Raw genomic sequence first — 20,556 nt, forward strand, 5'->3', positions numbered from 1 at the left:
ATGCATAATCAATCAAAGAGTGATTTAATTGCAATTAGAATGGATTTACAGAAGAATGATTTTTTTTTACCTATTTTCTACGGAAAAGTCCGACGAAATCCGGAGGAAGCTTGGAAATAAACATGGAGGACGATGATTTTACCGTTGGAGGAAAACCGCTACATGAACTCAGAGTTGTTGATCTTAAAAAGGAATGCGACAAAAATAAGCTTCCTAAGAATGGAACAAAGAAAGACCTAATAGAGAGACTTAAAGCGGTGCGTTTAATATAAAACACATGAGTGTAAAAATGGTTCACAGCGAAACGTGTGCGATCTGTCTGATTTATGACCGTTAAGTACTGGTCTATGTGTAGTTGTGGTAGAAAGTGCACTTAGGGAATTGAGAAGTTATTTTTAAGTTGGTTTTGATATAATAATTCCCCAATGGTATTGATAATATAACAAAAGTTTATGAAGGAAAAGCGTTAACAGGTTGGGACCACTCGCCTGAATGGGATATAATAGCCCATTTGGGATATAATATCCCAAATGGGATATAAATTTACTGTACAAAAAAATGAATTTTTTTATTTTGGCTATAAATATCATAAATCCGCATCAAAATACTTTAAAAGGAATAACTTTTGGCAAGCAAGTTTTTCTGCACCCCTACAGTTTGTTAGATTGATCCCCAAGAAGTTTAGGAACTTCCGCGGGATCAATCTCCTAAACAGTGGGCATACAGAAAAACGAATGTCAGACACCTCGGCCCAACAACACCTCGGCCCATTGACATCTCGGCCCAATGACACCTCGGCCTCGACTGGTCGGCCCAAAATTTAAGACACCTCAGCCCATACATAAGACACCTCGGCCCAAGCAAACTTTTATAAAGAAGTATTATACATTTCCAATCTGCGACTTCAATAAAATTTTGACCGAAAAAAAGTAAACGATCAAGATTATTTTTAGTAATAAAAAGACCTCCCACAAGCTGCATGATTGACGATAATCAAGGAATAAAAAAATAATTATTATTTTATTAAACAAACAAGATGCCGCCGTGCATCCTTTGGAGTCTCCAGTGCGTGTCATATTGGCGACAATGAGGGAATAATTACGAGCAGGTTTAGTCATTCAGAACATTTAATTACATCCATTTATTTCTGAAGAATTCCACTTACATTAAAAACTATTTCGAGCCCTGATTTTTTTTTAATTTTATTTTTAGCTATCTTTATCAAACTATGATTTTAAATCAATGAGCATGATGAAACATACGATGAAGTTCAGATCAATAATGCAATTATTTTACGTACTTAAACTATTCATTTTTTAATACGATTATTTATACTGACATAAGTGTAAACAATAAAATCAGATGTTTCAGATCGTCAGAGAAATAATGCAAAATGTTACGATAAAATTCCAGCAATTCTTATAGAAGGTCAAGATCATTAGAATATTGATATATATTATAGTTCCACTTAAGTGTATATATTAGGGATTTTTCAAAAGAGATAGATGTTATAGTTAAGGACGTGCTGATCTGATTTGCTTAGGGAAGTTAACCAATTTTCTATTATAGACCCCCCCCCCTTGATTTTTTTAAAAAAATCGTTTGACAGTCAGAAAGAATAATAACATCGATAATAATAACAATTTAGACACTGGATTAATTTTTTCTATCATAAAATTTCGCTTGGGCCGAGGTGTCTTTTATATATGGGCCGACGTGTCCATAATCTTGGGCCGACCTGTCAGGGCCGAGGTGTCAGACGTCACGGGCCGAGGTGTCGTTGGGTCGAGATGTCTGTCTACCCAGAAAAACGTGTTAACCAAATGTTATTCCTTTATAAGTAACTTGATGCTAATTTTAGATATTTATAGCCAAAATAATTTTTTTTTTTGCACCAAATGGGCTATTATATTCCATATGGGCGAGTGGTCCCAACCTGGTAAAAATTGATTTATATAGGTTGGGACCACTCACCCAGAAGGGATATAAAAGCTCGTTTGGGATATAATATTTCAAAAGGTATTAAAATTACAGTGCAAAAAAGTGAAGGTTTTTCATTTGGCTATAAAGGCCAGTTAAAATTAATCTTCAGATTCTCATCCCTGACTGCTGTTGGTCAAATAAAAAATATATATTTAGAAAAAGCCAATGAGAAATGGTGAATAAGTTCACACGTAAAACAACAGCATGTACAAAGTATTTGGATCTGTGCCCAGTACCAAAGTGAATTTCGCTGACCCAAATGCTGCACTACATGTACATGTGTTTTACTGTAATAATGAGCATTATGTTAAAATTTTTGTTTTTATTAGTCTTTTGAACCAATTATAAATTATGATTTTTATTGTATTACATTTATATATTTCAGCACTATCAATTTGAGAAACTACAGAATGCAGAAACAACTGGTAAGAAAGATTACCAAAATTCACCATTTTTTAAATTAAAGATTTATCCTCTATTTCCTACACAATGCTAGATTTTCTCCACAGTTACAGAGGATAAGTTTTCTTTTTAAGGGAGTATTACCCATAATTACTCAAATGAATTGTACAGAGATGAATATTTCTAATTAATAGGTTTATAACTCGTCAATATTCTGTTTTGTTTTTTAGATGAAGTTCCAAACCAAAAGGTATTTTGTATTCTCCGTTATTCTCTATTTTTGAAAAAAAAAAAATTATAATGATCGAATTCCAAGCATTAAACTTAATCATGATTATCCTCAGAGTTTATATCCCCATAAGAAGGAAATCTCAGATATATTCATTATATAATCCACTGAAAGTGCTGTTTGCATGTTAAAAAGTCCATGTTTTAATATGGAGTGATTGTTATAAAAAGATACAGGAAGGTGCAGCAATAGAAAATGACTTCATCAAACAATATTTGGCCAAACAAAGGGAACTAATTGTGGAACAGAAGAAAAGATTTTCAGGTAATGAGGTGAACAATGCTTGATACTGTAAAAATAAAGCTTTAAAAAAGTTTGCATAAAAGCATACATAACTTGTTCTTAATGTAAAAGTCTTGTGTTCTGCCACATAGTTGACCTATAAAGTATAATTTTTTGATGTGACATTTTTTTTGTTTTCTTGTTTTCAGAAGAAGACAGTCAAGAGTCTGGTAACTCGCAGGATGAGTCCGAGTCAAGTCCAACCAAGAAAAGTCCATCCAAGAGTTTTGGTGATCCAAGTCCGACAAAGACACCTACCAAACTAAGCTTTCCAGAGTCTGGGAAGGGTGAGCCATCCAATGGTGGGGATGTCAAAGAAAAGGTGGTACGTCATTATTGTTGATGGAGTCTATCCCTTTACATTACTTTACAGTAAAACCTGTCTAATCCAACATGCACTGGTAGACAAATTTTGTGTCAGAATAGACAGGGTGTCAGATTACACAGTGTAATGAGCATGGAAAATAGTAAAATGGGAATGAAAATGAATGTCAGAGTTCACAGTGAAATGAATTGCTCAGGCGTTGGATTAGACACTTTTCTCTGTACTTATACATTGTGAATTGTTATTTTCATTTGGACATCTCGGAAATGCAATAATTACTTAATTTCACGATAAGATTTCTCTTGTGATCTAAAGCATTGATGAACTAGACAATCTTTGAGATACTAGATGAATCTTCTTGAAATAAAAATTAATATTATTTGCCTTACAGACAACTCCAAATGTCAGTCAGACTGTTGAGGAAAGTCCAGAATCCTCTAGAAGTTCCAGAAGCAAACGCTGGAGGAAAACCTCCCGAGACTCGAGAGACTCCACACAGGAAGTGGCTGCAGCAGAGGTATTTATAGAACTCTTATTAACAAGATAAAGCTGTGCTTTTTTAGAGACCTTAAAGAAATAGTAGAGGAAAGTGAGAAAACAACGGAAGTTGTGGATACAGGAATTAAGTATTGGGATTGTTCAAATATAATGTTTCAAAAATACCAGTAAAATACATGTACAACTCAAATTGAAAACTTATCAGTTAGTAATTAAAAAAAATGACTTTAACTGTGCAAAGTTATGCATTTTTTATTGAATAGATCTCCTTTCCTCTACAAAAAATGTATTAGCACAACTATAAACTTTTTCCTAGTTTGGGATGTAGAATAGTCTCTAGGTGACCGTCTGGGTCCTCTAAAGCTACATCCAAGACTAGTGTTTGGGACACTTACTGTTTAGCAGATTTAGAATGGCAACAGAAGAAAAATTTAAATTAAGTGCATGTATATTTATGTACTTACCTTAGTTCAGTGAAGCAATGGCACCCCTCTGTATATATATGTATCCACTTTAGAGAATCTGTATACTATATGTTTATTGATACAAATAATTTTCCTACTAAACACTTGTCCTCATAATGTTTTTATTAATAAGAGCATTGTAAAAAATATCAGATACATATATCTCATTTTTGATTCATAACAATATTCAAAAATGTCAGAAACATATATATCTTGTTTGTTGGGTTTTATGCTTGTTTAGTAGTCATGATGACATAAACAGTGTGTCTACAGTGAATATTTTCGATATTAATTCGATATTTTTTATATTATGGTACTAGGAACAACAAAAAGAGAAAGAAGAAAAGAGAAAGGCAGAAGAAGAAAAGAGATTAGAGATTGAAAAATCTGAGAAAGAGGCAAAAGATAAAGCTGATAGAGAGGCTAAAGAAAAGGCTGAAAAAGAGGCTAAAGAAAGGGCTGAAAAAGAGGCTAAAGAAAAAGAGGCTAAGGAAAGAGCTGAAAAAGAGGCCAAAAAGAAAGCAGAGAGAGAAGCAAAGGAGAGGGAGGAAAAGAAAAAAGCTGAAAGGGAAGAAAAAGAAAGGCTCCAAAAGGAAAAAGAGGAAAAGAGAAAGGCAGAAAAGGAGGCTAAGGAGAAGGCTGAAAAAGAGGCTAAAGAGAAGGCTGAAAAAGAGGCAAAGGAAAAAGCTGAAAGAGAAGCCAAAGAAAAAGCTGAGAGGGAGGCAAAAGAAAGAGCTGAAAGAAAGGCTAAGGAAAAAGCTGAAAAAGAGGCCAAGGAAAAAGCAGAAAAAGTAGCTAAAGAAAAAGCTGAAAGAGAAGCAAAGAAAAAGGCAGAAAGAGAGGCTAAGGAAAAAGCTGAAAAAGAGGCCAGAGAAAGGGCTGAAAAAGAGGCTAAGGAAAAGGCTGAAAAGGAGGCTAAGAAAAAAGCTGAAAGAGAAGCTAAGGAAAAGGCTGAAAAAGAGGCTAAAGAAAAGGCTGAAAAAGAAGCTAAGAAAAAAGCTGAAAGAGAGGCTAAGGAAAAGGCCGAAAAAGAGGCTAAAGAAAAGGCTGAAAAAGAGGCGAAGAAAAAAGCTGAAAAAGAGGCTAAAGAGAAGGCTGAAAAAGAGGCTAAGGAAAAAGAAGCAAAGAAAAAAGCTGAAAGAGAGGCTAAGGAAAAAACTGAAAGAGAAGCTAAGGAAAAGGCTGACAAAGAGGCAAAGGAGAAAGCTGAAAAACAGGCTAAGGAGAAGGCTGACAAAGAGGCTAATGAAAAAGCAGAACAAGAAGCAAAAAAGAAAGCAGACGAGATAGCAAAAGAAAAGGCTGAAACAGAAGCTAAAGATAAGGAGGAAGCCAGAAAGAAAACCGAAAAAGTAGCCAAAGAAAAGGATGAGAAAGAGACTAAGGAGAAAGAGCAAGCAGAGAAAAGAAAAGGTAAAACCTCCTCAAAGATGTGATGGCTATTCCAGCAAAAACTACCTGGTGGGGGGTTGGGGGGGGGTACGCTTCTTAATTCTACATCTCCCAGTAATAGAATTGAGATAAAAAATATCCCCCCCCCCCCACACACACACACACAGGTAGTCCAAAAAAGTGTTATTTGGCTGGAAAACATTGTTACAGTCCTCTTCACTGTTGGAAATAAACCTTTCCACCAAGATTCTCTAAATAAATTCAAAACGCTGCTGTTTGATGTGTATGATTTCAAAAAGAAGGAAGATCTGCTAATTTTATTTTTCAGGAAAGAGAGAAGGAAGATCAAGGAAGAAGTCCTCATCCTCTTCATCGTCTGGTTCAGACACTGAGGATGATGATCAAAAGGGAAAGCAAAAGAAAAGATCAAGGTACATGTACATGCATGTAAAAGTAAATGGACAAATACATACATGTAGTTTCAGAAATAAAATCAACCAATTTATTCTATTTGAAATATTGCTTTTTTTTCTTCAAATGTTAGATCGGGATCTTCTTCCAGTTCCTCCTCAAGGTCATCATCAAGGTCATCCTACTCGGAGTCTGACAGGTCTAGGTCAAGGTCACCCAAGAAGTTCCGGAGCAGGTCTCGGTCTACATCTCCCGTGCAGCCAGGCAGCACAGTGTCTGTGGTTAAGGTAAATATTTAAAGATCTTGCAAAATTTAGGCATTTTCAAGAAGATTGTAGGCATTATCAATAAGATTGTATATGTGTGAACAAAAATACTCTTGTTGTTTGATAGAGAATACCAAGAAATATTGGCATGACAAGAAGATTGTATAATGAATAAACAACCAGAAAATATTCTGGTTGTTTATCAGAGAATACTATGAAATGTAGGCATCATCAAGAAGATTTTTATTTTGCACAAAATATCTTGGTGTATGATAGAAAATGTTCTTAGACATTTTGTTGTTAAAATTTGTCAGGATCAGAGTTTGGTTAACAAAGAACATTAACTAGAAACATTAATGAGAGATTTCAATTTACACTGTATAAATATATTTTTCTATTGTAGACAACAAAAGAACAGCCATCAAAGGATAAACAGACAAAAGATGTGTCTGACTTGCTGATAGGGTAAGAAAAAAAATTGTTTTGCAAAAAGTCACGCAAACAATTCAAACATGTATTTATAATGTACCGGGCCTGCTTATTACTGTTATACCACAGGAAGAAAAAAAATTGTACATACCCAAAGCTACCATCCGTGCTTCCTTCCTATGGACAAATATTTGCATTAAAAGTTGCTAATTATATAGTGTCCATGGCAATTACCATTTCTTAAGAGGTGCAAATTTTCTCTGTAGAAGTGACCTTTATCTACCACTACAAGTTATTAACACTTCTTCTGTAATGTACTTTCAAGAGAAAAGATCAGTTTGTTCAGTAGGAGTTATCTTTTTTAAAGAGACACATCAATGGAGGTGGAAGAGGGGGAAATCCCGTCAGATGCTGTGTCATCTACCACAGACAAGGTAGGTGTTATCGCTGTAATTTGTCCTAGAGTACTACAGAAAAGGAGCTAAAAGGTCCACTGTGAATATCTGTTGTTTATGAACTCAATCATTGAAACCAGAGAACATATAACTGAAAAAAGATCTGTTAAAGATTTGTTGTTTTATAGAGGAGGTTACAGTGCAGGGAACTAATTTTGTTACATAAACCAGCATCAGCATAAGCATTAGTAGCATCAGGATCAAGCTAGCATCAGCATCAGCATTTAAAAAACAGCATTACCAGGATCAGCATCAGCAAGCAAAGGATAAAACCAGCATTGACCTACATAAAATCAGCATTATCCTACTAGTATCAGAAAATCAATGAGTTTTAATTCAGTAAAAAATTAAAAAAGAAAGAAAGAATATTGGTTAAAGTATTCACATTATTAATACATAGTGAGATATTATGATCAAATAATTGTAAAAGGCACTTTTATTGCTTTAAATGGCAATGCTGAAATTCATTATCTACTTCCGGTAGGATGATGCTACTTCCGGTAGCATTGACCTAATTATAAAACAGCATCAGGATAAGGATTACTAGCATTAAAGCAGCAAGCAAAGGAAGCATTCAAATCAGCAAGCAAAGGAAGCATTCAAATCAGCATCGATGCTGTAACAAAATTAGTTTCCTGCACTGTACAATGAGAAAAACATTTTAATTTTTTAAAAAATATTTTGATGTTGAAGTTTTAATAAAGACCAGATTTCATATTTTGTTTTCACTAATACACATATACATTTAATGAAGTGTTGGTGTATGTAAAGATTCTTTTGCTAGTAAGATAATTGAAGGGAAAATGCTCCTTTTTTGTACAATTTTTCTGAGATGTAAGATTTTATACTGCATAGTACATTGAGAGAAGAAGGACGTGTGGATGACCCGGTTCTCTGTGCTGCCGTCTGCTAAGAAATCCCTAGTAGGGTTAAACAGCCACCCATTGCCCTGTGCCCCAGCTTTCCGAGCCAATTGCCACATAGATCTGGCAACATCTTAAGCCACATGGCAACATCGTTATTAAACGTTTTGTCTGGCTACACCTCCGTAATATATAAGGTGTACACAAGATACATACAGAAGTTGCTGCTGTTATTGAAATGTAACTTCTGACATTTTGAACATATTCGAACAGTATAAGCTATGATGCAACTTTGAGTCTGTTCTTAAAAAAGCTGGAAGATTGAATAACAGGAAGTCATACGATGCGAAGAATAAATATTGACACTTTAACTGAAGTAATTGTAGCAAAAACCATCCTGTTTCAAATTAATGAACAAATGATATGCCAAATGTAGAGCCAGTGACTGAATTTTTCCAGCTCCTTGCAGTCCATATTGAGTTAGGCTACGAGATTCCTATATCCTACAAACTTGAATGTGTGTAATCTTATAGAAGGACATTTTTGCCTTATACAGTAAATAGTTTCTTGTATTTATTTGTTATTCCAAATGATTTCTACATGTGGACACCAACATTGTTGAAGGATATTTTCTGTGTAAAAAAAATATTCCGAGAAGTCAAGAAGTGTAGTGCAATTGACCTCAATGTTGTGAACTTTTTTCAAAAAAGTGAAATGGGATTCATTGTACCAGAATTCTCAGTCTCTACCAAATTCTTATTCATTGTTCCAGTCATAAACACAAAAATACAGGATTATTTGTTTACTTAACTGCCTTGTTGGCATCTACTTGAAGTATAAGCCACCAGATTAGCAACCAAGAAATGAATTTTGGATCTGCTATTGGATTGTTTATTTTCAAGAAACACTGCAAACATTAAGAAATTCTGAAATCATCATTGGATTGTTCATAGTTTTTAACAACTATGAACCCTTGTCACTTTATTTTGTGACCTATCCTTGGATTATTAAGTGATCTCCGTTACTCACCTTTTTTCGGATCACTGCAGCCTCATCGATGGATTGTTGATAGTTATTAACAACTATGAACTCTTGTCACTTTATTTTGTGACCTATCCTTGGATTATTAAGTGATCTCCGTTACTCACCTTTTTTTGGATCAATGCAGCCTCATTGATGGATTGTTCATAGTTATTAACAACTATGGACCCTTTGGCTACACCTTGGGACCACTACCACACCAGGGATTGGAATCTTTACGGTTAACTCCACTTCTTTTGTGGATACATCAGTCTCATCGTTGGATTCTTCTAAGTTAATAACAACTGTCATCGTTGGATTGTTCATAGTTATTAACAGCTATGGACACTGATAATTTGGGACACTACATTTTGTGACCCTGTCTTCGTTGGATTGTTCGTCTAGTGAATGCAGTAAAGTTTTTGGGACATGACCCACTGTATCATTGTTCACTTCGTTTAACAGACATTCAAAGCCAGGACACTATCGTTATTTTTGGGGGAATCCACCGATTTAACGTCCCTTCTCTTGTTCATCCCTATTGCTCGTAGACTAGATAGCATCAGACGCTGGAAATACTAGTTTGTTTTGGCATCACCCCTTAACTGAGGTCATAGTTCAGAAGTCGTAGTGCAGCACTCAAGTATTGGCGGTATTTTTGCTTCAGTAATCATGTGATGTTTTTGTTGCAGCAGGCCAGGTCATGATCAGTCATGCTTGTACAGTGTGCACTGATGCATGACTGGTGGGGCCACCACCAGCCTAATTTAAAAAAAAAGATAATTTGAAAAACATTATTAAAGTAAATTTTTTAACCAAACATAATCGACTCAGTAATGCAGAGTTTATGAATTTTCAAGGACTTGAATTTTGGCTGTTTAAATTGATATGCAAAGAAATATTTGGAATAATTTGAGTGAAAAAGTTATGTGTGACAAAAAATCTTTTTTGGTGATATTGATTAATTGGATTTCATTTCATTATATTTCACAGGAAGAGAGAACAGACGAAAAGAGTGAACAACAAACAGTTCCCTCATCAGGTTTTTGCACATAATTTTTTCTTTAAAATAAAAAAGTGGGTTTTCAACAGCTTTACTTTGAGAAAAGGTTATGATAAAAAAAAATTACAGTATAACTTGTCAAATCTGGTCGTTGAGTATTTTGAAATATTGTCTAATTTGAAGTTAAGTATAAGTCCCTTTCAGTAAAATCAATCGTTCAAAATGTCCTCCAATCCATATATTGTCTAATTCAACCAATTTTCATAAATCAAGCATTGTCCAGTTTACTGAGATTAGACAAATTTTACTATAATTGCCAAAATAAATTGATCATTAGATTGGCATACAGTGCCAGTTAAATTTGGAAATGGTTCCATCAAAATTTTACTCTAAAACCAGATGTTTGACATTGTGAAAAAGGAATAATCGTCCATACATTAAATGCTTCTGATATCACAGCCTCTTTACTGATAGAGGATGTAAATAGTTAGATTTTAAGGTCATTGTACCGAAGTTCAAGATTACAGAAATAGTCAGGGTTCTTACATTTTGTAATATTTTGTGTTCTTTTCAATTTCTTGTTTTCATACATGTGCATTTACCACAGAAATAAAAGATGATTAAAGAAAAGACACTTTCAGTTGCAATGACTTGATGAAAGGTCTTGGTCATTAGGATCAAAATGATTGATATGTGTATCATTTTTAAAAGACAGTGAAGTACTTGAATGTGTATGATCCAGATTTTTGATCTTTATGCCTTCATAATTCATATATAATCATGTCATTGTTTACTGATTAGCAGATGACAAGAACCAGAAAAAGCAAGAGGAACCCCAGGAGAAGCCGGCCCGGAAGAGGAAATGGGGATCCGCCAGGTCAAGCAGTAACACTACCCCCCAGGCCAAGAATAAAAGACTGTCTAGTATAGAGTTCAGTACAGAGTCACTCAAGGTTCTCCCTTCTATATGTTATTGTTTTGCAGTATACATATATATTTTTATTCGAATTTCAAACCTTGTTTAATTAAAACAACAAAAAAAAAATCAATTTAGTTTTTTTAAAAAAAGGAAAAAAATACACCAGTATCATTTTACAAAGAGTTCTCCATGTAAATAAAAAAAAAGTCTTAAGAAATAATGCTAAACACTTCAATTAAAAATTATAAAACAGTAATTTTTACAGGAGCTGATTCCAGACATAAAATCCAGTCCTATATCTGAGCCAGTCCTGGATCTGGATCTTCCAGATGAGAGGATCTCAGATCAGGAAAATGAACCTGAGGAAAACCCACAGGAGATTAAGATTCAAAGAACAATTGTAAGTTAAGCATCAAGTTCCATGAGCTTGAAAGCTTAAAGCTGTTCAGTTTATCACAATTCTAAGCGTTCAGTAAACATTGATTTATATAACAATCAGGAACTGTGGCCTCAGTGTAAGCAAGGTTAAATTGTCAACAAATTCTAAATTCATTGTTTTATTTTGATGTTGACTCAATAGGTTGTGCGAGAAGATGAGGAGAAGGGTGATGAAGGGGATGATCGGTCAGAGGGAGAGGTTGTGGATGAAGATGAAAACAAGGAGAAGGAATCGGAGAGTGAAGATGAGGAGCAAGGGGAAGGCACTGGTGACCAGGAGGAGCCGGCGAGGAAAGTGGAGAAAAAAGAGGAATCCTCACCTGAGAAAAGTAAGGGGGGCTACCCACCTCAGTAGAAATGTTTTTACTGGAATAGCTTTACCTATTTGCTCCAATAGGTGCCCAGGGTGCTTGGAAAATTTGGGATCATTATTTTATTAACCTCTTACTGTAAAATCACACATTTTCCTAGGGTCAGAGTTTTGTGGTTTGAGGCCAAAAAAATAGGTTCATTGGAATTTGTTTTCGTGGATGAAGAATTTATGAAAAATAATCTATGTGAAAAATTACATTTCATGGTGGACATAAATTTGTGGGTCTTTTCATACCTTGAAAACAACAAAAATTAAACCCCCGAAAATTAGTGATTTCATTGTATATCTTTACATGTAGTACGATGCCTTTTAAAAAAGAAGGGGGAATTTAACTTAGGGGATAATTTTAGATGAAATGAAAAAAAAATGCATATGCTTTATGAAAAGTTGGCAACTGTTGGGTGTTTGGGAAGGGCTCTTATTGTTTTCAGATTGGAAATCACATGGTTGTGCTTACAGGTGCAGGAACAATTATTGAGAATAATAAGTGTAAATTTATATGTTCACATATGAAAGTAATATTTCATTCTTTTTGGCTTTCTATATTTTGATAGAAACAGAACCAAAAATCATTAGACAAATCAGTAGACCAAAACCATTGATAGAACCAGATGAACCAACAGCAGCCAGAAGGAGCCCATCTCCTCCCAGAAATCCAGTGTCCAATGTGGTACACATCAGAAACCTGGTGCGACCTTTCACCCTGAACCAGTTGAAGGAGTTACTGAAGAGAACTGGAAACTTGGTGGAAAATGGCTTCTGGATTGACAACATCAAATCCCATTGTATTGTAACTGTAAGTTGTTTATTACAGTTCAGTAAATATCGTTACTATGAATATCAGTGTTCGGTGAAAATTACTGCTTAATGAGAATCAAATTTGGCACAATTCTTTTGTCTTTAATGAATAACTAACCCCCAAAATATAATTTTATATGAAAGTTTACACAGAAATACTGATGATCCTAATTCATGATTGCACTAAATAGTCCTTGACCTTTTTAAGTGTGTTAAATTTTGAATACGATGAAATAAGTTTTTATACAGTACCCCACTTATTCGATAATTTATTGCCAGTAATTTATTAAATTGGAAATGTGGAGAAGATAAAATTATTTTTAATTAATAATTTTTAAAACTTACAGTATGAAAAGGAAGAGGAGGCCACGGCAACAAGAACAGCCCTCCATGGAACCCAGTGGCCATCATCTAATCCCAAAGTTCTCAGAGTGGAGTACGCTTCTCAGGAGGAGGTACATATTTAACAATTCTGTATTTACACTTGTCAGTATGTATTGCACTAGACTTTGTATTAGAGCAGTCATGTGTAGAGGTTAAAAAATCAAAGTTTACACCAACTTTGTAAGCAACAAATTTTGTGTCGAATTACACTTATACTTCTGTATGTCGAACATAGATATCTCAAATACCATGGATATATCAAAGCAAGTTCGAAGTCCCAACTGCTCTTTTTTATGTATTTCGACCCCATATCTCAAATCTTCTGATGTCTCAAAGTTTTTTCTTGGTCCATTCAATTTCGAGATAATGAGTTTGACTGTATAAAGATGTAGAACTCATTATTTGTGAAAGAATTCTTCATTTTATGTACTGTTTAGGGGGTTAATTTTACGGGTTGTAATTTTCACGTTTTTCTCTCCTCCGACATTGATCAAAGAATTCACGGAATTGATATAAAACAAGCATTCTGAGAGTATTGCATTAGCAATACTAGTCCCCTACCGGCAAGTGTAATCTGGTTCCCGTTAAAAATTGAAAATGCCATAATTCAGTCAAAAATCATTGAAGTGGGACGAAATGCAAACTTGATCTATAACTCATCAAGGTTAAGTCACATGCCAAAAATCAGCTCAATATCTGCAAGCGTTTGTTTAGAAGAAAATTGCGGAAAACCCCTAAAAATTGAAAAGGCCGTAATTCCATCAGAAATCAATGAAGCGGAATGAAATGCAAACTTGATCTGTAACTCATCAAGGTACACTCACATACCAAAAATCAGCTCAATATCTGCAAGCGTTTAGGAAAAAAGTGCGGAAAACCAAGTGGGACAGACGGACAGACAGACAGACAGAGGGACAGACGGACAGACAGACAGACAGACGGACGGACAGACTCAGAGGAAACCTATAGTCCCCTCCGGTTTCACCGGTAGGGGACTAATAAAAGCTACCTCCCTTCTCTGTATCCAGTATAGCCAGAAAGACATTTATCATCATTATGAATTCATTTCATAAACAATACTCAAGGAGGTTTGAATAAAGTGGTTAGATTTGGTAATTAATTTACAATCAGGGATGGGGTAATCGTAATCGAGTAATCGTAATTGATTGTAATGATTACTTTTTTTCAAGTAATGGACAGTAATCTGTAATCAAAGAGATTTTTGATTACTTGCAATCGTAATTTAATCGATTACAGCTAAAATTTTCAATGTAATTATAATTACTTTTTCGATTACTTTCGATTATTTTATACATAAATGGGTGTTATTTTGGAGAATTATTTCCAATCAGTCACACATAAATATCAAATATAAACCACCTAGTGTAATGTTTGGATTTCCTAACTTTTATTTTCATAAGTTTAATAATGTTCTCAGTGTTTTGATTGATTGTAAATTACAATCAATCAAAACAATTGCTGTTAAACGTTTTTGACTATAAATGTCAAAGGACTTTTCTGTATGATACTTCAATGAGTGCATGTACACCCAAATATTTTCTTTCCAACGGAAAAACACATCGCAGCGAAAACCGAAAGTTATTTGAATATTTTCTTTTTTTTCTTAAACCCAGATGTCGAAAAAAAAAAAATGTGGATGTAATGTTAGTTACGCATGGGTAATCAGTAATCAAAACCTACGACCCTCGTGTTTTCATTGATCAAACAAGTAGCATTGGCTATTAAAACAACTAATAAACAATAGCTTATCTGCTGATGTAAGTAAAGCGTAATAATTAAAATAATTGAATGACAAATACCATTCGTAATTACTAAATGACTACTGAACATAAATATACCTATTGTAGCCTATACTAAGATTTCCAAAAAAAATATTGAAAACTTATTCACTGTTTCTTGAATTCACGGATTTATTAACACTGTGAATATAGCGAATATTTACGCCGCAAGTTATTTTCCCCCTATACAGTATTGCATCATCTTGTGTTCAAAAGTAGTATAAGTATACAGCAATAAGGAGTTTTAATTGAAATATTATGGAGCATTGAACATCACTGATGCTTTTTTTTTCAGCTGGAACGATTCCAAAATGCAGACAAACCCATTGTAATAACCAAGGAGGTGAAGCAGGACACCAGAAAGGAGAGGGAGGAAAAAGAAAGAGCTGAGAGGGAAGCACGAAGGGAGGCTAGGAAAAAGGAAGAGGAGGAGAAAAAGAGGCGCAGGACACCACCTATGAGGGAATGGGACCGACACAAGATTAGACAGTCACAGGAAAGGGAGGAGGGTCCTCGACGAGGGAGAAGTAGGTCAAGGTCACCCAAGAGAGGCAGGGCCCGGAGTAGGGAACAAGATAATAGGAGAGACCGAAGAGGTATTCATTTAAAAGGATATATATGTACAGAACAAAAAATGATTGCAGGCCTTACCAAAATGACAGGTCTGAGGTCCAAGGCCAGTAAAATTGGCTGGGGGCCAGCAAATTTGAAATCTGCTAAGTCTACAGGCCTGTAGATTTCTTTTCTTTAAATGTACCCTTAACTTTAAGAAATACTTTTGATTTCACCAGGTGACTTACTTGAATGTAACTTTCTTATTAGAAAGGCTCAGGAAGTTGCGATTGAAAAACAGTACTTACTTTTTCAAGAAATTTGAATACCTGTAAATAATCAATTTTGATTATTAGAAATTCTGATGTTTGTAAATGTGAAAGAGGGGTTCCTAATTTCCCAGATGGTCCTGTATTACTTGACTTGCAGGGCCTAAGGGCCAGTGGTGAAAAAAGTTTTGGGAAGGATTACATATGAAATTAAATTTAGGTTTACTCCCAATTGCTAATTAAATCTGAGAATCATGTGTATGATTATTGATATACAGGTATGTACATGTATACCATTATATACATGTGTCTGATATAAAGTAGTTAAAAAAGAATTCACTATTGACACTGGTTCTTATAGTTGAGACAGAAATTAACTTCCTTTGTTAACAAAATCACCAAAAATAAATATCTTTTCTTTATAGTGACTTTTATCATTTTTCTTTGTTTTAATCTATGTTGTAGACCAGAAAGTTGAAGATGAACCCCCAGCAAAGCTCCTGGATGATTTGTTTAAGAAGACAAAAACGACTCCATGTATTTACTGGATACCCCTGTCCGAAGAGCAGGTAACATTCGATAATAAAGAAAGATTTACATCTTGTGACCAATAAATATTTCATGCCATACATTGTAAAATGCCAGCATAAAACATATTAAGTTTGAATGGATTGTCAGTTAAAAGGTTTACAGATTGACTAGTGCCTCACTTTTCATGCTGACAAATTGCAAATCAATGCACCAGATTATGCTGTAGAAAAAATATGAAATTTTGCAGGCATCACTTCGGGAGAAGAAAAAACAGGAAGAAAAGGAGGAACAAGAGAAAATGTGGAAAGAGAGAGAAGAAAACGCAGCTAAGAGATTACAAGTAATATTTTTTGTTCGACTCTGAGCAAATATTTTGCAATGCTTTTTTTTTAATTGACTTAAGTGAGATTATGTCTAGCTTATTTGGGGTCTCTGTGTAAACTTAACAGGAAAGAAGGGAGAGAAGTCCATGGCGAGGGGATGATGACCGTAGGAGGGGGGGAATCAGAGCAAGAAGTCGGAGTCGAGACAGACCCCCCAGAAACCGTAGTGGGAGCCGCAGCAGGGATAGGGGGGCTAGGAAACGCAGCAGAAGCGACGACCGTAGCAGGGACAGAGGGAGAAGAAGATGAAAATTTAAAGCTTTATTAGATCATTTTATTTTGTAATGTCTCCATATTATTTTTTCCGGCTAGTGAATCAACTGTTGACAGACATCATAGTGACATTTTGATAAATAAAATTCATTTTAATTTGTTGAGGTTTTACTTTTTTTTTAAATACAATATCTTAAGTTTGACAATCATTATTGTTGACTGGATTTAGTATGAGTTTATTGGATGAGCAATTAGACATTTAGTATGAGTCTATTGAATGATCACTTAGACATTCAGAGATTATTGAAAATTGATAAATGATTCTACTTTCAGTAGGAAAAAAGAAAAAAAATGATGGAAAAACAGAAGTTATTGAAAAGTAATCAGTTTTGGAAAAACTTTATATTTTTTGACATTAAAGGAATCCTTGGCCCTTCTTTCCCTCCCTCTCCCAATTAACAAAATATAATACTGGCCACTAATGAATTGTAATTAAATAAATCTTATTGGATGCCTTTGTCAGAGCTGAGATTGATTTGAAGTTAAGTACTGCATTACTACAAATACCACCTGGAGTTGTTTTAATTGTTTTAATTTCTTTCCCAACACGCGCCAAGTGCTAGAAAGATCAATGTTACACCTGCCATAATAGGCTGTCATTATAGCATTTTAATATATGTATTTGACTCCAATTCAGGAGATAATGGCAAGGCATGGAATGGAGAATTTAACAATTTTAAAAACTCAATGTTACTGAAAAAGAAGTATATCAGAGATGAAAGATTACCTATGATTGAAATTCCCAAAGAAATGATTATTGATTTGCTCTTTTTTAATGTAAAGAGAAATGGGTCAAGGTTACCATTGAGGATGAATATATTGTATCTGGTTAGGATGATGTCATTTAATAAAGTCAATATCTTCTCTTTACATGTATATATTAAAGGGGGTTTAATTAATGAAAAAAATTGTGTCAAGCGTGCCAATGATCCAAGCATTAAAGGCCTGGAAATGTGTGTTTCTTTGTTTCTATATCCATTCAATATGAGGAATTCATTTGGGATTAATTTTCTTTTCTGTACAGAATTTATTGCTTGAGATGATGGGCATAAGGTTTATGAAAGCTACTGTTTTTATAAGGAAATCGATCCAGGGTAGCTTATAAAGATTGATTTAGAGCTTGGTTTTGTTTTTCAAATGTCAATAATGCATTAAAAAAACTGTCATTCTGTATTTTTAGGTCACCTGAATCAAAGGTGACCTATTGCTATCTGTTGTCCTTCATAGTGCGACATGCGAAATATGTCAGTGGTAAACTAAGGTTCAGCTTATTCACTTGAATAGCTGAACCAGTTACACCAATTTTGGTAACTCACACACACACACACACACCCTCACACACACCCTCACACACACACACACACACACACACATATATATATATATATATATATATATATATATATATATATATATATATATATATGTAATATAAACCCAAACCATAAAAATAACATAAAGCCCAAACCATAAAAAATGATTCAATACTCAAAAGTCCTCCTTAATCCTCAAATCCTGGACATCAAGCAGTCAAACTGTTTGTATGATTATAATTAACCCTGTACAAAATTGTGAAATTTGCGGCCCTTGGCTTCAGGCTCTAAAGTAGGGTTCATATGGTCATATTTGAAAATGCCTTCATATGCATGTATATATCATAAAATCTCCTTTATTACTCATGCTGTTCTATTCCGTTCTGTTCTAGAAGTTGATTTGGCTACTGCCTAAGATGTAAGAGGCATTCTGGTAATATAGTTTTTTAAAGTATAATCAAGTCGATCTTTGGCCCCCGTTAATTTGACCCTCCCTGTGAAAATTCCCAAACGTTTTTGCATTTTACGTAGTAGCCAAATTAATTTGGGAATATGATTGCTATCTCCCTGAAGATCTGCATTCAGGTTATAAAATTTCCATTTCCACTCTAGGGGCTAATGGTACGAAAGCGTATTAGTGCCACGTATTTTTTTCACGTTGGTATTTCCAACTTTAAAGTTGGCTTTTTTTAACTTAAAAGTTGGTAATTCCAACTTAAAAGTTGATAATTCCAATTTTAATCTTGACTTTTTCAACATTAAAGTTGATAATTCCAATTTTAATCTTGACTTTTTCAACATTAAAGTTGATAATTCCAATTTTAATCTTGACTTTTTCAACATTAAAGTTGATAATTCCAACTTTAAAGATGGTAATATCAACTTTAAAGTTGGTAATTCCAACTTAAAAGTTGGTAATTCCAATTTTAATCTTGACTTTTTCAACATTAAGGTTGATAATTCCAATTTTAATCTTGACTTTTTCAACATTAAAGATGATAATTCCAACTTTAAAGATGGTAATATCAACTTTAAAGTTGGTAATTCCAACTTTAAAGTTGGTAATTCAAGCTTTAAAGTTGGAAAATCCAACTTTAAAATTGGTAATTTCAGCTTTGAAGTTCCAACTTTAATCTTGGATTTTCCAACTTTAAAGTTGGTAATTTCAACTTTTAAAGTTGGTAATTCCAGCTTTAAAGTTGGTAATTGCAACTTTAAAGTTGAAAATTCCAACTTTACAGTTGAAAATTTCAACTTTACAGTTGGAAATTCCAACTTTAAATTTGGTAATTCCAATTTTTTTCTTGGCTTTTTCAACTTTAAAGTTGATAATTCTAACTTTAATCTTGGCTTTTCTTTGTACGGCTTTATGTGTTAATTTCAGATACTTTGTAGCTGGACTCGTGTTGCTGTTTTATATATGTAACCTCAGTGGAAAGAAACGATTTGATTATGAATTACGATGAAAGAAGGAATTATTTCATCGTGCTTTCACATACATAATTGATACGTTTAGTCCAGTTTTATTTGCAATATGTAATATAGTGTTGATTCATCCCATATAAACACCAAATAATATTTGTTTAGCTTATTCTCTCATACATAAAAATATATATATATATATCTGATCTCTTACATAAGTTTGGGTAAGATACTATCATGTACGGAGTTTTATGAAGTTATTCTCTGAATAATTATATAAGATGGACCAAAAACATTAATTTATGAGGGTTTTAAAAATTGGGAGATATATGTAAGGTCATAGGGAAGGTCAAGTTAAAAAAAATTGACACAGATAAATCGCTCGCCAATCTACATGTATTTTGGTGTATTAATTTTGAGTTAATAAAGTTGTTAATAATTTAAATAAAGGGAAAAAAAGCTAAGGAAAATTTCTAGAAAAGCTCAATTTAAAGTTGGAAAAGCAAAGCCAATTTTAAGTTGGAAGAGTCAAGAAAGTTGGAATTATCAACTTAAAGTTAAAAAAGCCAACTGTAATGTTGGAAAAGCCAAGATTAAAGTTGGAATTACTAACTTTAAAGTTGGAAAAGCCAAGAATAAAGTTGGAATTAACAACTTAAAAGTTGGAATTATCAACTAAAAAGTTGGAATTACCAACTTAAAAAAAAATTACGTGGCACTAATACGCTTCCGTATAATGGGGAGATGAACAAATTAGTTTCTTTTTTTTTTTTAACTTTACAAAATATTGTTCCTCAAATTTCTCTTTTGTTTTAAGCAATAGTAAATTCACCTTTTGGAATATGATAGGCGATATCCTGCAGATGTGCTGTAAGGTTTTCAACATTTTCATTTAGGAGCTATATATATATATATATATATATATATATATATATATATATATATATATATATATATATATATATATATATATATGCAAGAAGAATCAGAGAGGATATTGTTTCTTTGATCTTTGACTGG

General features: G+C 33.8%; 1 protein-coding gene across 1 annotated transcript; it reads left to right on the forward strand.

Moving 5' to 3' along the window:
* The first annotated feature begins 121 nt into the window (after positions 1-121).
* On the forward strand, positions 122-16,901 carry LOC133205244 (apoptotic chromatin condensation inducer in the nucleus-like). Its single transcript, XM_061341010.1, has 21 exons — positions 122-257; positions 2,369-2,408; positions 2,616-2,635; positions 2,845-2,938; positions 3,106-3,278; positions 3,673-3,798; positions 4,564-5,595; positions 5,969-6,066; positions 6,198-6,333; positions 6,716-6,777; positions 7,109-7,175; positions 10,073-10,121; positions 10,884-11,035; positions 11,267-11,401; positions 11,582-11,768; positions 12,367-12,608; positions 12,958-13,065; positions 15,089-15,389; positions 16,080-16,183; positions 16,393-16,485; positions 16,595-16,901. The coding sequence occupies exons 1-21, from the start codon at positions 123-125 to the stop codon at positions 16,775-16,777; spliced, it is 3,537 nt and encodes a 1,178-aa protein (XP_061196994.1). The 5' UTR covers position 122; the 3' UTR covers positions 16,778-16,901.
* The last annotated feature ends 3,655 nt before the right edge of the window (positions 16,902-20,556 follow it).

Source organism: Saccostrea echinata, unplaced genomic scaffold (genome assembly GCF_033153115.1).
Source record: "Saccostrea echinata isolate AGI-Se365-2 ecotype Australia unplaced genomic scaffold, CSIRO_AGI_Sech_v1 ptg000054l, whole genome shotgun sequence".
NCBI lineage: Eukaryota > Metazoa > Mollusca > Bivalvia > Ostreida > Ostreidae > Saccostrea > Saccostrea echinata.

Excerpts from the sequence above, each read along its gene's own strand:
- LOC133205244 (XM_061341010.1), top strand. The coding sequence starts at position 123 with ATGGAGGACGATGATTTTACCGTTGGAGGAAAACCGCTACATGAACTC. Across the intron at positions 3,799-4,563 it reads AGGAAGTGGCTGCAGCAGAG|GAACAACAAAAAGAGAAAGA; the intron begins GTATTTATAGAA and ends TTATGGTACTAG. Across the intron at positions 15,390-16,079 it reads TAATAGGAGAGACCGAAGAG|ACCAGAAAGTTGAAGATGAA; the intron begins GTATTCATTTAA and ends TCTATGTTGTAG.